Source organism: Harmonia axyridis, chromosome 6 (genome assembly GCF_914767665.1).
Source record: "Harmonia axyridis chromosome 6, icHarAxyr1.1, whole genome shotgun sequence".
Lineage (NCBI taxonomy): Eukaryota > Metazoa > Arthropoda > Insecta > Coleoptera > Coccinellidae > Harmonia > Harmonia axyridis.
In genome coordinates this window covers 35,900,704-35,921,437 of record NC_059506.1, presented here as the reverse complement: position 1 = coordinate 35,921,437, position 20,734 = coordinate 35,900,704, and the positions used below count along the sequence as shown (strand labels likewise).

The window sequence follows — 20,734 nt, the reverse complement described above, 5'->3', positions numbered from 1 at the left end:
AAGTGAATAACTTAAGAAGGCCTGTTAAATAACCCATTATAAGCATATTTCACACAAACTTATAAGATTAGTTAAGCCACGTTCACCAAAAATCAGGTGTCGATGTCGAACATCGTCTATAATCAGCTATCCAAATTAATTTTAAACGGTACAAATCTCCAGGTAGGGCATTATCTTGAAGATGCGATTATTGCGCCCAACTAACACCAAAATTACCCATGAGACAACCTTAATAATCAGCACCCAAGTTAACCCAGCTACGACCTACGTCCACCTCGAAAAACAACGCCAGAACAGGGTAGTTTAGGGGTGGTTTGTCTGTGATAGAACCACCGACAACAAGCCATAACGTAACGAAATTTTCATACGTGTTCCCTAGGTCGAATCAACGGAAAAATAACCATTAGCTTTTGGGGTAGTTGCAACCCCAAAAACTAGACGGCTGCGCCATTTTTTCGGGACAAACGTCGATTGAACAAGGATGGCGGGATGGTTTTATTTCGGCAGAAAGAGACGAGGCTATATTTAGCGTTCAGCTGTAGGTTATCCACGCTTCACGGTGGATTTTCTTTGGTATTTCCACGTTCTTTCAATGTTGATTAGCACGGGTGTCATAAGGGCCACCCTGTTGTGTACTGCGCGTACCACCCAATGAAAAATAGCTGCTACCCCTCGTATCCAGTATTTGCTTTTGTTGCATTATTAGGGGATCTGAAAGAGGGTGATGCATTAGATGGGATATTGTACGCCAATGACGTACGTTCTTATATATAGGCCATTGTTGTGGATTCGATCGGTGCCGATGAGATTTCTGTGTGAAATTTTTGATGATTCTTGCGAAGAATTAGCAGTAACGAGAATCACATAGAAGTCATTTATCAGAGAGTAAAGAGACTGTATTTTTGCGCTATTTAGAGGTACAATTTAGCACAAATGTAACACCAGACGCCGCCAGAAATTTTGGCGCCCTGGCAAATTAAAATTTCGCCGCCTACTTTGCCTAATTCATATGAATTTTCTTTAAAGGAGCCTCTCAGGCATTTTTTTCAAATTCATTTCAAATCGTATTTTTTAAATTAAAATCACCTCGTCAAAATATCAAACGACGTTTTGTCAATTTCATAAAAAACGTCCAGCATTGTTTAAAAGTACGACGCTCTATATAACGGGTGTTTTTTTTCGAGGTATATAACTTTAAGTTGGCTCTACTGTTCAAGATAGCGACCGATTTAACAGCTGTCAAGTGATTTATTCTCAGTTTGGTTTGGCAATTCATCATGGATAGACTCACGCCTGAACAACGCTTGCAAATAGTGCAATTTTATTTCAAAATAATGGTTCTGTGCGGAATACGTTTCGCGCATTACGTCCATTTCATTTTATTTAGCGATGAAGCGCACTTCTGGTTGAATGTCTACGTCAACAAATAAAACTGCCGCATTTGGAGTGAAGCTAATCCTCAAGTGTATGTCGAAACACCGTTACTGACTGTTTGGTGCGCTTTATGGGCTGGTGGAATCATTGGTCCGTACTTCTTCAAAAACGATGATGGCCAGAACGTTACAGTCAATGGTGATGGGTATAGAGCCATGATTACTAACTTTTCCATTCCTGAATTGAACAACCATGATGTCCAGGAGCTGTGGTTCCAACAAGACGGCGCAACATGTCACACAGCTCGTGCCACAATTGATTCATTGAAAGACACGTTTGGTGACCGCCTAATTTCACGTTTCGGACCTGTGAATTGGCCTCCAAGATCTTGTGATTCAACACCGCTAGGCAAATTTCTGTGGGGCTATGTAAAGTCATTGGTATATGCGGATAAGCCACAAACCCTTGACCATTTGGAAAACAACATTCGCCGTGTTATTGCCGATATACGGCCACAAATGTTGGAAAAAGTCATCGAAAATTGGACGTCCAGATTGGACTACATCCGACCCAGCCGTGGAGGTCATATGCCAGAAATCATATTTAAAATGTAATGCCACAAGATTATCTTGCGGATAAATAAAATTCATGTCAATCGAATAATCCATCGTTGATTTATTGCAATTTAAAGTTCTATAGCTCTAAAAAAAACACCCTTTACTTGACTTGAACTTGAGTAGATTTGGCTGATATCGTTTTTTTCTTTACATTGAAATAAACATTCATTGATTTCTCTCGAAATATATTTGAATTTCAGTATCAAAATGGATACTTTTAGAGGAAAACCTTATGCTTCGACGCTAATGTAACTTTTCAATACCTTTTTTTCTAGAAATGTTCGTATTAGAGCTGATCGAAAAAAATCTGGAGGCGGTTTTTGATCAACACAAAAAAACATTCAAAATCTGTTGTTTCTGGCACCAAATTTTTCTTTTAATTTTGTTGGCATAGCAAATTTTCGTTTTAATTTTGTTGGCATTTGTAATTAATAACGAAATGGAAAAAAATCAAACTTTTCAAGAATGCATTATATGCTTTTTCGTTTCCTAAAAAAAATGTTTTTGAATGTGATGTCTAACATCGTGTTGTCACAGGCTATAGGAAGTTTAAATTTCAGATTTGTGTTCATAAGTATATATTGAGTACCCATATTCAAATGATACTCTTTTGAGAATGTATCTCAAGTCAGTTCTTCTTTTATTTTCCAAAAGAACACCATAAAGATCATTAGAAGTCGGAGGAATTCTGAGAAAACGATTAATCATTACTCGGCAACTTTATGAGCGTAAAGTTTACAAGATCACGTCCTCCATACTAAAAATAATCGGAGATACATTTGTAAGTACAGTAACTCAACTGTTGTTATTTCACTCGATCATAATTGTCATAATATTCTGTCTTTCAAATAAGAAACAAAACGTTCTTTTAAATTCGGTATTGAATAATGTTCTGTAAAATTGGTTTTCGTACGGTCTTTGTGTTATAACGCGATGTTAATTATGAATCAACTTCAATCTTGGCAGAGTTAAGCGATATTCAAGCTTATTTCTAACAGATTAGATGAGGTTAATCCGAGGATTTATGAAATTTCGGTGAGAGTAGGTAAATCATGTAAAACTGAAGATGAATGAACTGATATACTTAAATCAATTAATTCTGTTTCTATAAAAATTTATTTGCTAGCGAATTAAACAACAATATTTTTTTCAGATCGAATGAATGTATAAAATAGATTTATTTTTAGTGAATTCTTACGAAAGATACTAATAATAAAGGACACTCAACTGTGATTGTCATGTTTACATGAGTCCTGATAGTTCTCTTCAAATTTCTAAGCAATATAAATTTCCTAAGAATAAGTTCATCCGATAAAAAAGTTCTTCCACTTCAACCTATGTTAGAAACATCGAACGAAATGTCTTAAATTTTGCATTGCAAATGGAATTTCGCGTGCTAAATCCCTTAAAATATTCCATAATTCAACTACCACCATATTTGCTCCTTTTTGAATAAAAATAATCAATCCTGAAACAATTTTGTCATGAGAAATGTTACTTTTTAAACTTGAAACCTATGTGTCTTGTATCTGGAATTGGAAATCACCTTTGCTGATGATAAAACCTACATATTATCGCCTGTTATTTTTATAGATGGGCAATCTTTTTATCTCATATCCACTTCACTGGTTACATATCTACAAATTCACTTGAAGGTCAATAGTCAACGTCAGAGTAGTTTCAACGTAAACGTAAACAAGTTATCTTGCACAGCAGTAAGTTTAATTTCATTTATTTTCGAAATTTCTGAATTGGTCAACATAATTTTTGAATGAAAGAGAGCTAAAGATTTTTATTGAGAATAGTTTCTAAGCCATTATATACAAATGATCAATTGTCACCTTGTTACATTTGTAATTTATCCTAAAAAATTCCGGCAGAATTTGTGATACACTGTTTGCCTTTTCATTCAATCATTCTCATTATTTACTTGTCCTACATTTCTTTCATTTACCAAGTTCGAATTCAAAATGCTTCAACTCCATATAATTTTGACTAGTCTCTGTATGTATATCTCTAATTGTTTCAAGGCTACCTCTCCGTTTGAAGCAATACCATTTTTTGATATAGGCAGACATTAATGCACCTCTCCACAGCCAAAATTCAGTTTGAATCACTATATCACAAGAAACAAGCGAATCATAATTTCTACAAGAATATTCTTTGAGTTTCTGCTATCAAAATTGGTTTATTGACAAATAAACTTCCATTTCAGCCGTCAAAACAACACTAACAGATGAAGATAAAGAACATTTCCTCCTAACCACACTGATAACCAATATATAAGACAATAAAATCTTCGCCCAAACACCAGTCCCATTTCCAACTTCACCATGAAGCACATCAAAGATGGAGCCACCGACTCCAGTGTCAAAATCAAAGAGGAAATGTACGATCAGTTCGTAGACAAAACAACTGGCCAGTCTAGCCCCATTTGGAAGATAACATGGGTGAATTCCAGCAAAGTTTGTGTTGAAGTTATAACATACGGAGCTACCATAACCTCTATCAAAATACCAGATAAGAATGGAGTAGTTGAAGATGTAGTTATGGGTTTCAAGGACCTTAAGGGTTACCAAAACCCGTTGAATCCTTATTTTGGAGCTACCGTCGGCAGGGTAGCCAACAGAATAGGACAAGCGAGGTTTACCATCAACGGTACTACCTACGGTGTGTCTCCAAATTTGCCACCACATCAACTTCACGGTGGCTTCAGAGGTTTCGATAAGGTCAATTGGCAGCACTATATCGAAGGGAAGACAGTTGTGATGAGCTACCTGTCCAAGGATAAAGAGGAAGGGTTTCCAGGAGATGTTATCACAAATGTATCCTTCAGACTTACCGACTCCAATGAGTTCTTGGTTGAGTTTAAGTCTTACACCACCAAACCAACGTTTGTCAACTTAACCAATCATTCATACTTCAACCTTGCAGGTCACAACAAAGGTGCTGTAGAGCTGTACAAACATGTGGTCTCAATAAACGCAGATCAAACTACAGCTGTAGACATAGATTCAATACCAACTGGTAAACTCCTACAAGTTGGTGGTACAGTTTTCGATCTTAGGATTCCAAAACAACTAGGAAGTGTTATCCATAAAGTACCTGACATAGGTGGTTTCGACCACAACTTCTGCATCACCAAAGGAGAGTACCAAGGTGACTGTTTCATAGCCAGAGTACATCATCCAGGTTCTGGAAGAGTGTTGGAGGTGTATTCGAACCAACCAGGGGTGCAATTTTATACTTCTAACAGTATTCCTGATGATCCTAAGCATTACAAAGGGAATGTGAAAGATTTGAAGACTATTATTGGGAAGGATGGTCCATATTATAAGCATGGGGCACTTTGTCTGGAAACACAGAATTATCCTGATGCTATCAACCATCCAGGGTTTCCGAAAGCTGTGTTGAACCCTGGGGAAACTTATCATCATACCTTGACCTATAAGTTTTCTATTGATAAGTAACATTTTAGTGTTGATTTTTGTTGCGTGAAGAATATTATTTTTGAATTATTTTATTCTCTATGTATTATATATAAGTGTAATGAAATTTTGAAATTGATTGTCTAGAGTTTCTGAGCACTCACAAGTCCTTCTGGTTCATTGAAAATTATGTAAAATTTATATCTAATATGTAAAATTGGTTACTTTATAATATTTATCTATTCATAAGAAGATAAGTTACTTTATGAAATAGTATCTGAACTCACTTTGGCTCCATGATTACTTTTTTAAAAAGGAATAAGCTATTTTTTAGGTACTGCATAAAATACTTTTCAGATCTTTTATTAAATTAATTGCTACTTTTGTTACATATTAGGCAGTAAGTACAATTCCTTTTGAAACATATTTTATATACTTATTACTTTTTGCTTGAAAATAAACAATGATACAGTAAGTTTGATTGTAATTTAAAGTAACTACAAATAATATTGAAGCAGGTATCTAAAATGAGGAATATTTTTCTGATTAATATATTTTAATGGTTGAAAAATAAAGAATTGGACTCCAGAATTCATTTCTATATTACGATACTAAGTGAATCATGATACTGAACGATTGAAATACACTGAATAGGATATTTCCTGCTGCAAAAACCTGTAAGTATTCTATAAGTTTTGGAATTTCGAGTTCAAAACTTGGGGAAAATTTTGTTTTATCCTTTCTTATTTCCTGTAGGTATTTCGTTCAAAGAATAGTCCTTAGTATGCAATTTTTACCCTTGAATAGAGTGTAAATACTTGAGGGGACTATATATTTTTTTTGGTTTAAAAAAATCATTGAAAATGAAAAACCGAATTCTCCAGGACTTCATGGTTTTATACATTTGAAGCTTGTTTACTTGTTTAATGAAAGTAGGTATGTAATCGTGAAACACCTTTATATGAGTTAACTAAAACACAACATTCTACTCACGCGTTGTTATAAAAGCAACAGGGGCAACAGTGATGACATATAAGGATTTCTCCTAATTGGACTTTTTTCGTATTGTAGGCAAAAAGTTTGTCGAGTCTCAAAGTTCACATCATGCCATTTAGGCTACCTAATGAAAGCGATTCCCAATATATTGTTTTTATCGAATTATTATTATTGAATTATTCAGTTTTTGTTGTCCGACATAATTTCTTTCACTTCCAGAGATTCTGAAGGTTTATCATTGAAAATAATCAAGAATCAACACACGAAATAATGTTGGAATATTGTTATAGGTAATATTTCCGTAAAAACTGATCTAATCAAATTGAGATTTTAGGTGTATACCTAGAATAATCATTGCAAGCTTTGTGCAAAATTTCAAGTCGATAGATCAATCAGAACCATAAAAAACTCGAGCAAAATACCAAAAAAAAGTGACAACAGATGCAATCAAGTTTAAAACGCAAAAATTCTTCTTCTTTCTGTGCTCGAAAATCCAGGTGACTTATTGCAGAGGTGGAAAGCTCTATCACTTGACACGTGCGTGAAATCATTTACGTGCAAGTTTCTAATGCTGTTGATTCGATGTTTATGCATCACAGAAGCTGCTAATTGAACTATGCACAAAAAGGAAATACATTGGAGGTTCTTCTAACCGGAACTTGAGGGGTTGTTGTAGGCCGAACGAATTGGTGAAGAATATCAGTTAATATTCCTTATATGAGACGAATTGTTGTTGATTTCATCACAGAGGCGTAGATGCCGCTGCATCAAAGATACGAGCTACATAAATACTCATTCAACGATTTGAATGCTCAAATTTGGTGAGAATAAATATTCATTTCCTTTATTTTTCAAGATTCATTTGTTTTTCGAACCACCTCAGGAAGTTTTGGAAAATATTGGGTTATATTACCCCCGTTCAGTGAAGTTATCCAGAAGATCAAACCATTTGGAAGTCATGAATTGAACAATTCGCTGCCTCATTGCTACGCCAAAATTCGAAGGAGCATATATAGTAAATTTTCTTTAGCAACCCATCTGGCTTATCATAATAGTTGACCATTCTCGAAAACTCTTCGGTCAAAAAAGCTTTGGATCTTGATTTTCTTTTTTCTGGTAAGTTTTGCAGCCTTTTGAACTTTGAATCCTTAGCCAAACGGGCTGATTTGTGAAAAAAACCTTGGGACTGATCGATCATTCCACTATTATCTTAAAAAAAACTTTTCCTGCTTCATCTGTGCAGTAGTGTTCCATAAAAATTTCTCTCTGGACTATTCATAATCTTCATCGCTTTTTTTTTAACATATTTGAAAGCAGTCTTCTCTATTTCTGCAAGTTTTCTGGAGTTGTTTCAGCATGAATTCCGAAAACTGATTCGACACAGAAGTTCTTGTTTCCGTATCAATTCCCTTCTTGGTTGCTTGGTAACCTTCGAAAGAAGAAAGAGTTGGTCACAACAGATGAAGATTGTCGGGATCTCTTAAGATGCAGAAGAGGTCTAGAGGAAAGCGAAGACAATCGCTATAAACCGACATGTATATAAGAGGTGTTGAAACATCATATTCTAATTGATATCGAGTTGCCCAGAAGAGAAGTATACAAATGGTAAAAAAGGAAAGTGATGTATCTAGCTAATAGAGAATAGACAAGATATATAGATCTCCAACTCCAACTGCAGTGTTGTAGCTATTCAATCATACGAGCATTCAACACTAGAACATCTTATTATTATCTCAATATTGATGATGTTATTATTATTTGAACTGGGGTGGTTGTGGCTCGGTAAGCCTTCCGGGAACTGCGACCAAGCAGATCTTTTGTTCTCTACCCTACTCATTCATAGAAATCCAGGGAGGTCGTCAATGACGTTGATAAAACTGACAACCTCCTTAGGGGCCTTGGCCATTACCTCTCGGGTATCCAAGACCGGCTTCCCCATATGAATGGTTCTTAGGCCAACCAGATCTGGACATTTGCATACCATGTGTTCAGCTGTTTCTGCTTCTGGCCCACAGAGCCTGCAAATCTTATCTGCTGATTTTTCCATGCGGTACAAATGATGTTTGTACCGACAGTCAGCAGTCCCACCATCACCCGAAGCTCGGCTCTTGACAGCTTCAAGAGCTTTCTGGCGCAGGTAGGTGAAATCATCACGAATTTCTTGGCCTGAGTAAATCCAGGAGTGTTTGTCCAGTGGGTTATTCTGTTATTCAACTTCCATTGCTGGACCACTGCCTTATATTGGTCTTTTCCTAGCTCACATAAAGGCTCAGGTCCAGCAGGTGTTAATCTCGATGCACTTTTTGCAAGTTCATCTGCTTTTTCGTTTCCTTCAACACCACAGTGCCCTGGTACCCATAGTAGAGTCACTTTATTGCTTGATGATATGTTGATAGGTTAGATAATTATTTGGGCTGTTTCCATAATCTTTTTTTTCATAGAATTGTGCGTTTTTTCTGTCTCATATGCTTGTCCTGATGTTCTCACAAGTTTGAAGTAGGCTAGTCTTGTTGCACCGGTGGCAGTTGAGCCTTTCTCTCATTAGTGCTTGGCTTGCTATATTGGTTATTCTGTCTGTTATTCTAGCTCTTAATTAGAGCTTAACTCTGGGGAACGAGGTTGCTGTCTCTGACAAGGTGTAGAAACGATATGTAGTTAGTTTCTTTGGCGAGTTCAATTGAGGTTTCTATTATTTCCTGACTTCTTGATAGCCATTTCGAATAGTTATTTAGACTGTTTCCATCATCTGATGATCCACCAAATGATGGAAACAGACCAAAAACCTATCCAGAACATCTTATGAAGCCAAACTTCGATTTTCCTCTTTTCCAGCGATCTCTCGACGTCCGTTCTGCGTCCACCTCTTTGGGGACCGAGAAGAGACACCTGTGCGCTGCATTCTTTAACAATTATAGCCGCTCTCTGATTTGCCACGCACATCCGATTTAGAGTGTACCGGAATAACTTCACAGAATCGGTGCAACAGAGAACTGTAATCGGAGTACACGGTACACACAGAATGTGGTTCAGATTGCAAAGCGGTCATTTGTTTTCGACGCGACACGTGATCCACTCGTCACGGTATGAGAATCACGCACTATTCTTGAATTACACCTACTTACGACGCCGTGATGTTGGTACGCCTGATGCTGATGCGGTTGGTACTGCGGTGGAATGATCAGGGAAACCCCGATAGGGAGGGGAGGAAGGTAGCTTATTTCTTATTAGTGGATTGGGTAAGATATGTTTTTGGTGTCATTCGTAATCTTGAAACTGCGTAAAAACTGAATTCAGGAAACTGTGTATTATTCTTTTAATCCTTTGAGATGCAATGAGCTAGAGATGGGATTGCCGAAACGTTGGTTGAGTCCAAATTTGTCCCCTGATTTCATCTGCCCCAACCCCACAACTGGAACATGAATGAACCTCATTTTTTCCATATCTGAATTACATAATATAACAAGGGCATAGCTCAAGTCCAGAAGAAGTTGCAGATTTTTACTTATAATTTCTGGAATAATGTACTAATCGCCAAACTGCAAGTATTTTCGTGATCTACATAAACGAATCAACCAATAAAATGGTACCATAGTCCCATGAAGGGATTTTTAATTTTTTTCAATTTTCTAAGGGTAAGGTATGGAAAATTTTACGAGAATTTTTCGACAAAAAATTTTTCAGGTGAGATCGAAATTCGGCTAATCAGAGATCGTCAATTCTGGCACCGCCCACCGATTCTTCGTAGAGCTCACGGTTTTGAGAGAATTTGAACTCGAAATTTTGGATAACATTGAATTTGCCTCTAAAAATCGTTATATCTCCTGAATTATTCGTTACAGACCACTCAAATGGAACGTTTTTTAAACATCAAGTTCGGATCTAAAACACACTGAGGTTTCAAGGGCGTAGCTAACGTCCAGGAGAAGTGGCAGCTTCGGGAAAATTATCAATTTTTTTTTTTTAATTTCAGATTCTTACCTATAAATTCTGAAACAATGTATTGATCGCTCAACTGCAAGCATTTTCGTAATCTACATAGTCGAATCAATCAATAAAATGATACAATATTCCCATGAAGGAACTTTTATTTTTTTTCAATTTTCTAAGGGAAAATTTTACGAAAATTGTTGGACAAAAAATTTTTCAGGTGAGAGCGAAATTCGGCTGATCAGAGATCGTCAATTCTGGCACCGGTCACCGATTCTTCGTAGAGCTCACGGTTTTGAGGGAATTTGAACTCGAAATTTTGGCAAAAATTGAATTTGCGTCTAAAAATCGTTATATCTCCTGAATTATTCAATTAATCTGGCCTAATATTTGCCGCCTCCGTTCAAAGTCGATCTCGAACGTCTAAAAACCTAATATCCGATGTTTCTTTCATTCCCATTGGATCGAAACGTCGAAAATCCGTCGGCGGGAAAAAGATTTCCTCTCTCCAGCACATAGAAAGACCCAACATCTGCCGTTTATCGGAGCTTTAGCACGACAGAAATCAATGCAAATTCGGCGTGACGCCAGTTCTGCTTTATCGAGGAAGTTATACGGTTTTATGGATCTTGGAACGGGGCACAAAGGCCATGTGCGTCGTAGGACCGGACTAGAATTCGTCCTTAACACGCCGGAACTAAAAGCCTTGACTTGACGGCGAACGGGACGTTCTCAAAGGATCCTTCTGCTTTTCGCCAAAAATATCACCTGTTCGACCTGTGGTGGGGGTGAGAAAAAGAGATGGCCTCCTGTATTTTTGGAGACGATATAGCGAGATGTTGTTATTATTAATTGTCTCATTGTATAGTTGACCTATCGGAAGCCATCATTTGGCGAATAAATTTCGTTCAAATGGGTGAAAGCGGAATTTTTTTTTTTTTTTTATACGCATCTCTCGGGAAAAGATTGAGCTTATAACGCCCTTTCAAACGCCCCGAGATGAATTTAGAAGAAATCGGTTTGTGCGTGTCTTAAACTGCTGTAAGTTGTAACCAAGGGGGAATACATCTTGAGGTAGGGTATTCCATAGCCTTGCAGTTCGGTAAAGAAAAGCCTTCTGATACACCGATGTCCTAGCTGTAGAAAGATGCACGACAAACTGGTGACTATTATCGGCTAGCCTTGTTCGTCGATCAAATTGAGCCCCTGGAGGAATCATGGAGGCAATGGCAGCAGAACACCTTCCGTGGTAGTATCTGTAAAAAAGGCAAATACTTGTTTTATGTCAATTGAATGAATTCGGTGCTTTCACGTCTTTAAGTAGGTAAACATGCTGAAGTTCTTCGATCAATACCTAAACCTTAGAAAATTGAAAAAAATTAAAAGTTCATTCGATAAAAAAATTCATAATATTCCCGAGGCTGCAATTTCTCCTGGACGGGAACTATGCCCTTGAAACCTCAGTATATTTCAGATCAGAACCCGATGTTCAAAAAAATTGAAAAAAATTAAAAAGTTCCTTCATGGGACAATTGTACCATTTTATTGATTGATTCGACTATGTAGATCACGAAAATGCTTGCAGTTTGGTGATTAGTACATTATTTCAGATATTATTGGTAAAAATCTGAAATTTTCGAGAAACAAATTGATAATATTCCCAAGGCTGCAACTTCTCCAGGACGTGAGCTACGCACTTGAATCCTCGGTATTTTTCAGATCGGAACTTGATGTTCGAAAAAATTTCTATTTGAGGGGTCTGTGACGAATAATTCAGGAGATATAACGATTTTTAGAGGCAAATTCAATTTTCTCCCAAATTTCGAGTTCAAATTTCCTCAAAACCGGGAGCTCTACGAAGAATCGGTGAGCGGTGCCAGAATTGACGATCTCTGATTAGCCGAATTTCGCTCTCACCTCAAAATTTTTTTCCCGTTCTGATGCTCAGATGGCGGTGCTGGTATTAAATCCATATGATTTTTAGTTAGCACCAACCTTCAAACGATACTTGTCAAAATTTGACAGCAGTCCGACCATTAGTTTGTGAGATATTGCGTTGTGAGTGTAGCTACTTCGGTTATTTGAAAAAAGATGAAAAAAAAAGATTTTTTTTGGCAAAATTCGATTTTATTTTTCAACATATTTGCGTTCGAGGGCGATACAGCGATTATAGCGATCTTCCAACTTTTTGATACCATTTTTGTAGTACGATTTATCTTTCGCTTCAAAATAGGCTTCAGTTTCGGTGATTACTTCTTCATTGGCACTAAATTTCTTTCCAGCGAGCATTCTTTTGAGGTCTGAGAACAGGAAAAAGTCGCGGGGGGCCAGATCTGGTGAATATGATGGATGCACAAGCATCGAACCCCAATTCATGCAATTTTGCCATTGTTTTCATCGATTTGTGAGACGACGCATTGTCTTGATGAAACAGCACCTCTTTTTCCTTCAAATGGGGCTGTTTTTTAACGATTTCATCCTAAAACGATCCAATAACGTTATATAATAAACGCTGTTGATGGTCTGACCTTTTTGGAGGTAATCAATGAATATTATACCTTGCGCATCCCAGAATACTGATGCCATATCAATGATGATTGATTTTCCTGGTGCAGACCCCGGAAACATTTATCAAGCCAAGATTTTGCTTCAACTGTATTTTTCCCTTCAAAACAGCACATGAAATTCTTTGTTTTACCATTTTTTTTTCAAATAACAAAAGCAGCTACACTCACAACGCAATATCTCACAAACTAATCGTCAGACTGCTGTCAAATTTTGACACGTATCGTTTGAAGGTTGGTACTAACAAAAATCATATGGATTTAATACTAACACCGCCATCTGTGCATCTGACCGGGGACTTTTCAATTGGCCTAATACTACAAATTATACACCCCTATAAAATTCCTTTCTTCTAGCCTGGTTTACAGAGTTACTCTTCAATATTTCTAATCTTCATTTTAATAGCAGGCTTTTTGTATTAATTCAAATGAAACAGATCAAATACAATTATCACCCTTAACCATATTTACAAACCAAGATCAACAAGATCTATTTCAAACAGCACAAAAATTCCTTTTGAGCTGTCTACATATTGTCAGTATTACTTGACACCTGCCCAACACGAGCATCTTCTTTCACTTCTTTAATTACACTTCCTACTTCAAAATCCCAATATCACTTACATCCCTCCAAAAATATTCGAAATCGGATTAAAAGCTCAAGTCAAACACAAAACAAACACATCACCAAAAATCTACATCAGAACAATCAACTGACAAACGTAACGTTCATGTAAAACCACAAGGCATTCAAAAAGTTCAACATTTCATAGAAATTTCTTCAACTGTAATTGAGTTGTCAGAAAACAAACAAACTAGGACATAATCTGCGGTGCCGTCTGCACTTTTTGTACCTTTAGGTCTTGAAGGGATTACTAAAGGCTTAGCTGACCGTTTTGACTTGTGGCCACTGGTGTTGTCAATCAAGTTGACACAGTAATCTACTTAAGGGTGGTAACAAATGCAATCCAATAATCGAAAAGTATTAGAAATGTTGAGACCTCAACTGCGTCTAAACTGTTTGTCAGTAGAAATGGAACAAGCTTTGTTGAAGACAAAATAATATGGTGTTGCGGATCTACCATCGTTTGAAGTGTAACCTATACAGACTTTAGGATTAGAACGTAAATGAATTTTTGTTCTCGAGTGACGTTTATTTGACCTTACTTGACAGTTTGGACAATGATAAGCCTGATGGGGTGGAAAAGAAATTGTTCCATATATATACCCCTTCGCATTAGATTTGAGTGGCAATGAGGCAAAGTATGATTTTCTGAAGATCATCACTGGGCGGGTAGAACCTAATATTTTCTAGAAATTCCCAAGTTGGTTCAAAAAACTTATGAAATAGCAAATGGTCAGTGAAAAATCAAGAAATGAAGATTTATGACAAGTTCTCTTGAATCTCAAATTCATGGAAATAATATCGACAAATCCACATTCAGCCAGAGACAGGCTTGTTTTGACTTGTTATCCAAATTGGGAAAAAGGAAATTGGTATGAAAATTTCTCCAGGTATGGATTCAACAGCAAAATGGACATTTCCAAAAAATATTGGAATGAGCACGAAAAATTAACGAACTATACCCAACGAGCCATTTTAACAAAGGTGAAAAAAGGAGTAAATGAACAATTAATTATTATAAAGGCTCATTCGAGTCCACCCTGGTTAAAACCATATCTACAACTAGTTAATCAGTTCTAACATGTTCGAAATCTTTGAGAGGACAATCATATATATGCTGCCATTCAAAATTCTCAGAAATCAGGAGCAGTTCATTCATCAGAAACAATTCTACATCAGGAATCAATTGTTTTACCTCAGAATTAATTGAGAAATCAATCTGCCCCAATTTAATTCTTCAAAATTTGGTTTCTCACCAGAATTGATCTTCTTGGGTTGCAAAACAAATTTTACCATATAAGCTCCTTCTAATTGGATTGGCCTAGCAATGAGACAGGGCCCCCGCAAGGGTCATCAACGCCCGCGTGCCGAAAATATTTTGGCGCCCCTTAAAGGGGGGAAGTGGAGAAAAACGGCGCAGGATAATCGGCAAAAAATGTTTCAGTTTTCGTTAGGAATTTATTTGTAGAAGGGTTAAAAAAACTATCAGCAACCTTTATTGGATGCCTTAAGAACTTCATGCTGTCAGTTGTTGCATAATACATTTTTTTAATTTTTCATTATTTTATTCAAGCATTCGATCAAAACCGCATTTTATTTTAAATTTGTAATGAAACTGCAGAGTTTTCAAAACCTGAGCTTTATTCTTCTTTAATCTATTCATAAATATATAAACCAAACAATATACGAATAAAAAATAAAATATTCAATCAAAGGCTAAAATTGAATGGATGTTTTTCTAGATTTGGCTGCTGCGAATTCTTTTATTATATCATCAAAATCAATTTTATCGAGTATCTCTTGCTCTCTAGCTAAGATGGCCAATCCAGATAATCTTTCTTGTGACATAGTAGACCTCAAATAATTTTTAATTATTGTTAATTTAGAGAATTATCTCTCACCAGAAGCAACAGACACAGGTAAAGTCAGAAGGATTCTTAAGGCAATACTAAGATTCGGTAGAGAAGAAGTTAGATTATTTTCAAAAATATATTGTAGAATTTCGAGAGGATTTGACGCTTCAGGTAATGAAAACAATCTTAGGGCTTTTATCTCGTTGAATAAATCATTTTCTTCCACGTCAGCCTCCTTCTTTTCCTGATCAGTAAGCTTTTGTTGAAGAGCATGACAGCATTTTAATAGATCTTCGTCATTTAATTTAAGAATATCACAAATAAAACCAAAAACGTTATCATATCGAACCTACTATTTAAAGAACTTAGCGTTTGATCAATTATTTTCAAAGAGAAATTAATTTTGAAAGCGATTTTTGGATCTTGAGGTGCCTCATCTGTGTGTTCATAATCGAACAATTTTGGTTTATACTTTCGTCTTACACTATATAATGGAGGAAAACTTTGCTCTATCTCAAGAGCAGCCGCTAGTTTTCCAGCTTCAGAAAGTTTTTCCTCAAAAACATTATCATCTCTATAATTTTTAAAATGATCAACTAAATTTTTTAAATAGTTTTGGCACACTTTAATGTCAATCGATACACTCTGCATCATTTTGCTTACAATATTAATTTGGAATAAAACATCATACCAAATTATTACACTACAAATAAATTTGAAAGTTTGAATATTTGATAAAAGAGAATTTGCTTTATGTCTAGTTTCTATGGTGAAAGTATCATTTTCAGCTAATTCTAAAAGGCTATCACATATTTGAATTAAATGAAATTTTAGTGGTTTTATAGCATCAATCCTACTTGACCATCTAGTATCACTTAGGGGTTTTAGATGTAACTGAGGAACATGCTTTTTTATAACATCCCATCTTTTTGTGGATGAGGAGAAAAATGTATATAGTTCTTGTACAATATTAAAAAAAAAAGTGTTTCATTTGAAACCTTAGCAGCATCATTTACAGTTAAATTTAAGCTGTGTGCAGCACATGGCACAAAAAAAGCCCTAGAATTAGCATCGAGTATGCGTTTTTGTAAACCAATATGTTTTCCGCGCATATTCGCCCCATTATCATACCCTTGACCTCTCATGTATTTAATATCCAAATTTAAATTTTCCAAAAATCCCATAATAATATTGAATAGCCCTTCCCCTGTAGAGTCGAATATTGGACTAAACGCTATAAAACTTTCTTGTATTTGAACCATTTTAGAACTGTCATTTAGAACAACATAACGCAAAACGAGGCTTATTTGCTCTGTATGGCTTGCATCCGGTGTACAATCTAAAATTATTGAATAATATTTGGAACTTCGAACCATATCCAAAATATTATTTTTTACTTTAGAAGCCATCAATTCAATTATTTCATTTTGTATCTGGTAGCCTAAATAATGGGTCATCAAGAATTTGTTTGTGAGTTTTGCACTAATGTGCTCTCTCATCACAGGATCAAAAGATGAAATCAGTTCGACAGTTTTGAGGAAGTTCCCATTATCATTTTCAAAAAGTTTTTTAGAAGAACCTTGAAAAGCTAGACACTGTCTGGATAAACATTTAACAATTGAAACAATTCTTCCTAGAACGTCATGCCAATATTTTTTTCAGTTTCTAAAACCCGTAAGTGATGATCGTTCACCGTTGTGGACAATTTTAACATTTTTTTTAAATTCATCCATTTATTCATGTGAACTTTATGTGCAATTGATGTTTCATGTCTTGTAATGGCTGAGGATAAATGTTGCCAATCAGAAAAACTAGTAGAATTTTTTGCGTCTTGACCTCAACCCCTAAACGTTTCGAAACAAAATAACTATTCTTTGGATAGGTTTCTGCTGTTATAGCATAGCAAGCAGATTTTGGTAGTTTCAGAAATTCTCTGTAACCTGTAGTATTTTTCCTACAGATGGTGGCGAAAGTTTCAGTAATTCCCCTGGCTAAAAGCTATTGCTTCGGTATTTATGATTGTTTATGTGTACCATATGCGTTTTAGTGATGATCGAAGAAATGGTGCCCGCCGTCCGGTGCAGGTGGTCCATAAAAAAATCCCGTACCGACAAAGGGATGATTATTTATGATTTGTTTACTCGAAAAGAATCGTATAATTGCAATCTGTGGCCGAGGTTATTTTATGGGGATTGCGACGTTCGGGAACTTGTTTGGATGTGTAAAAGATGTCTTTGCACGTTCAAAATTGTTGAAAAAATAAAAAAAAATTCTCAAAAACCTTTGGTCTTTCGGTTTTTCATGTGGTCTATAAGAGATTTTGGCGCCCCTATAGAGTGGCGCCCGCGTGCGGTGCACGCGTTGAACGCGCGGTTGCGGGGGCCCTGCAATGAGAGAGTTAATTGCTTAATTTATTACTGCTAAAGAGTATGATCTTCTGGAGATCTTCACTGGCTTTATGTTAAAGCTTTGTCATTTCAATTAGTAGGTTAATTGAGGAATTGCATTTTGAAGTTTCGCAAGACTGAATGACGTAGGTAGGAGGATTCACGCAAAATCTGCAGACCCTTGAAAATTGTTAACGAGCAAAGCTTCACACTGTGTCCGTAAAGTATGAAACAACTTCATTTTTAGCTAAACAGACCATTTTAAGAAATAATCTTGAAACACGTCGATTTTTTATTTTAATTTACCGTATTTTAAAATAATAATCTAATATGCTGGGTGAATTACTTCCGAGTAATGACGTCACCGTCATTTTTTTTTAAATAGAACACCCCCATTTTGTCTCAATTTTCCGATTACTCTATCTGAGCTGATTCCAAAAATGTATCACATGTTGATTCCAATTGGTACAGGGTGGACAAAAATACAATAGTTTTGTGTGTGCTCATAGTGTAGAGCGTAACATTCTTTATTAGTTAAATCAACTATTTTATCAAAAATACTTATTGTCTAGTGGCAGTTGGTTTGAATGTAACACCCTGTACATTGTTACATGTACTTGTGGTCTAGTAGACAGAATATGAAAGAAATTATGTCTTATTTTTATACATTTTTATTAATCTAAAAATGTAACTAACTACAGTCTACAGGGTGTTACATTCAAACCAATTGCCGCTAGATAATCAGTATTTTTGATAATATTGTTAATTAAACTAATAAAGAATGTTACGCGTTACTTTATGAGCACACATAAAACTATTGTATTTTTGTCCACCCTCTACCAATTGGAATCAACATGTGATACATTTTGGAATCAGCTCAGCTAAAGTAATCGGAAAATTGAGACAAAATGGGGGTGTTCCAATTAAAAAAAAATTACGGTGACGTCATTACTCGAAAGTGATTCACCCTGTATATTAGATTATTATTTTAAAATACGGAAAATTGAAATAAAAAATCGACGTGTTTCAGGACTATTTCTTAAAAGGGTCTGTTTAGCTAAAAATGAATTTGTTCCATAATTTACGGACACAGAGTATCTTTTTTTTTTCTTACAAAGAACCTTTCCAATCTTTCGATGTAAGCCAATCCGCATGACATAATATTGTATATGATACATCCTTTCTTATTCCTTTTCCAATGATCGATATTCCCCTAAGCAAAATGATATTCCATAACCGAGTAAAAACTCAAAAGAATCTGACTCTAATCCCCAAAACCAATTTTGTCTCAGCTTCCTTCCATCAGCTTCGAGATCAGTGTCTTGTTCTCAATTCCATTTCAACATCATCCCGAACAGAAGTATAATGAATTGAAGCTTGTCTAATATGGCAAACCCATTATAACGAAAATTAATTCTGAGTCTGTTAGAAGGGTCTACTCCTAGGAAGCGACATCTCGGTAATTTAGAATTAAATTACTCTGAGAAGGGACGACGAATATTGAATATTAGAATTCATTATGGGACACTGAGAAGGCTGAAATTGGTTGTTCAGAAATATGGATGGGTTCGAGATGACAGCCGAAGATTCTGAAATCTGAAGGATTGGGAGTAGTATTTTTTGGTTTACTAGGTTGCATATATCCAAAGATCGAAGATACTCTGAATTTTCAAATTTTGATTCGGAAATTATATCAAACTTCGATAATGCAAAGTATGTAAGGTATTCATCAAGTCAAGTAGCTTGACATTTTAACCAACTATAGGGTTTTTTTCGAAGTATTTAACTTTAAGTTGGCATTACTGTTCAAGATGGCGACCGATTTAACAGCTGTCAAGTGATTTATTCTCAGTTTGGTTTGGCAATTCATCATGAATAGACTCAAGCCTGAACAACACTTGCAAATAGTGCAATTTTATTTCGAAAATAATGGTTCTCTGCGGAATACGTATCGCGAACTACGTCCATTTTATTTTGTTTAGCGATGAAGCGCACTTCTGGTTGAATGGCTACATCAACAAACAAAACTGCCGCATTTGGAGTGAAGCTAATCCTCAAGTGTATGTCGAAACACCGTTACATCCAGAAAAACTGACTGTTTGGTGCGCTTTATGGGCTGGTGGAATCATTGGTCCGTACTTCTTCAAAAACGATGATCGCCAGAACGTTACAGTCAATGGTGATCGGTAAAGAGCCGTGATTACTAACTTTTACATTCCTGAATTGAACAACCATGATGTCCAGGAGCTGTGGTTCCAACAAGACGGAGCAACATGTCACACAGCTCGTGCCATAATCGATTTATTGAAAGACACGTTTGGTGACCGCATAATTTCACGTTTTGGACCTGTGAATTGGCCTCCAAGATCTTGTGATTTAACACCGCTAGACTACTTTCTGTGGGGCTATGTAAAGTCATTGGTCTATGCGGATAAGCCACAAACCCTTTACCATTTGGAAGACAACATTCGCCGTGTTATTGCCGATATACGGTCACAAATGTTGGAAAAAGTCATCGAAAATTGGATGTCCAGATTGAACTACAATTGAGCCAGCCGTGGCGGTCATATGCAGGAAATCATATTTAAAATGTAATGCCACAAGATTATCTTGCGGATAAATAAAATTCATGTCAATCGAATAATCCATAGTTGTTTTATTGCAATTTTAAGTTCTATAGCTCTAAAAAAAACAACCTTTACAATAAGTTCAATAAATGAAATGTTTTTTGGAAGGTTCCTTCTCATTTCATCATTTTTTTATTGATGTGACACTACACAAAAAACTGCTAAAAATCAAGCAGCTTGATATGATTCAAGTACTTTATAAATGAAGAGTTGACTTGACTTGAGATTGAAAAACTACTATGTACTTGACTTGAAATCTGGTCAAGCTCAAGTCAAGTAGCTTGAAAATCAAGCCAAGCCGTGAATTCCTAATTGTTCTCCATTTTATGCTTCTTT

General features: G+C 36.0%; 1 protein-coding gene across 1 annotated transcript; it reads left to right on the top strand.

Annotated features, from left to right (window-relative positions):
* Window positions 1–2,702: 2,702 nt before the first annotated feature.
* LOC123682451 (galactose mutarotase) lies at window positions 2,703–5,558 on the top strand. The gene is made up of 3 exons (XM_045621060.1): window positions 2,703–2,772; window positions 3,585–3,706; window positions 4,207–5,558. The coding sequence occupies exon 3, from the start codon at window positions 4,325–4,327 to the stop codon at window positions 5,459–5,461; it is 1,137 nt and encodes a 378-aa protein (XP_045477016.1). The 5' UTR covers window positions 2,703–2,772; window positions 3,585–3,706; window positions 4,207–4,324; the 3' UTR covers window positions 5,462–5,558.
* The last annotated feature ends 15,176 nt before the right edge of the window (window positions 5,559–20,734 follow it).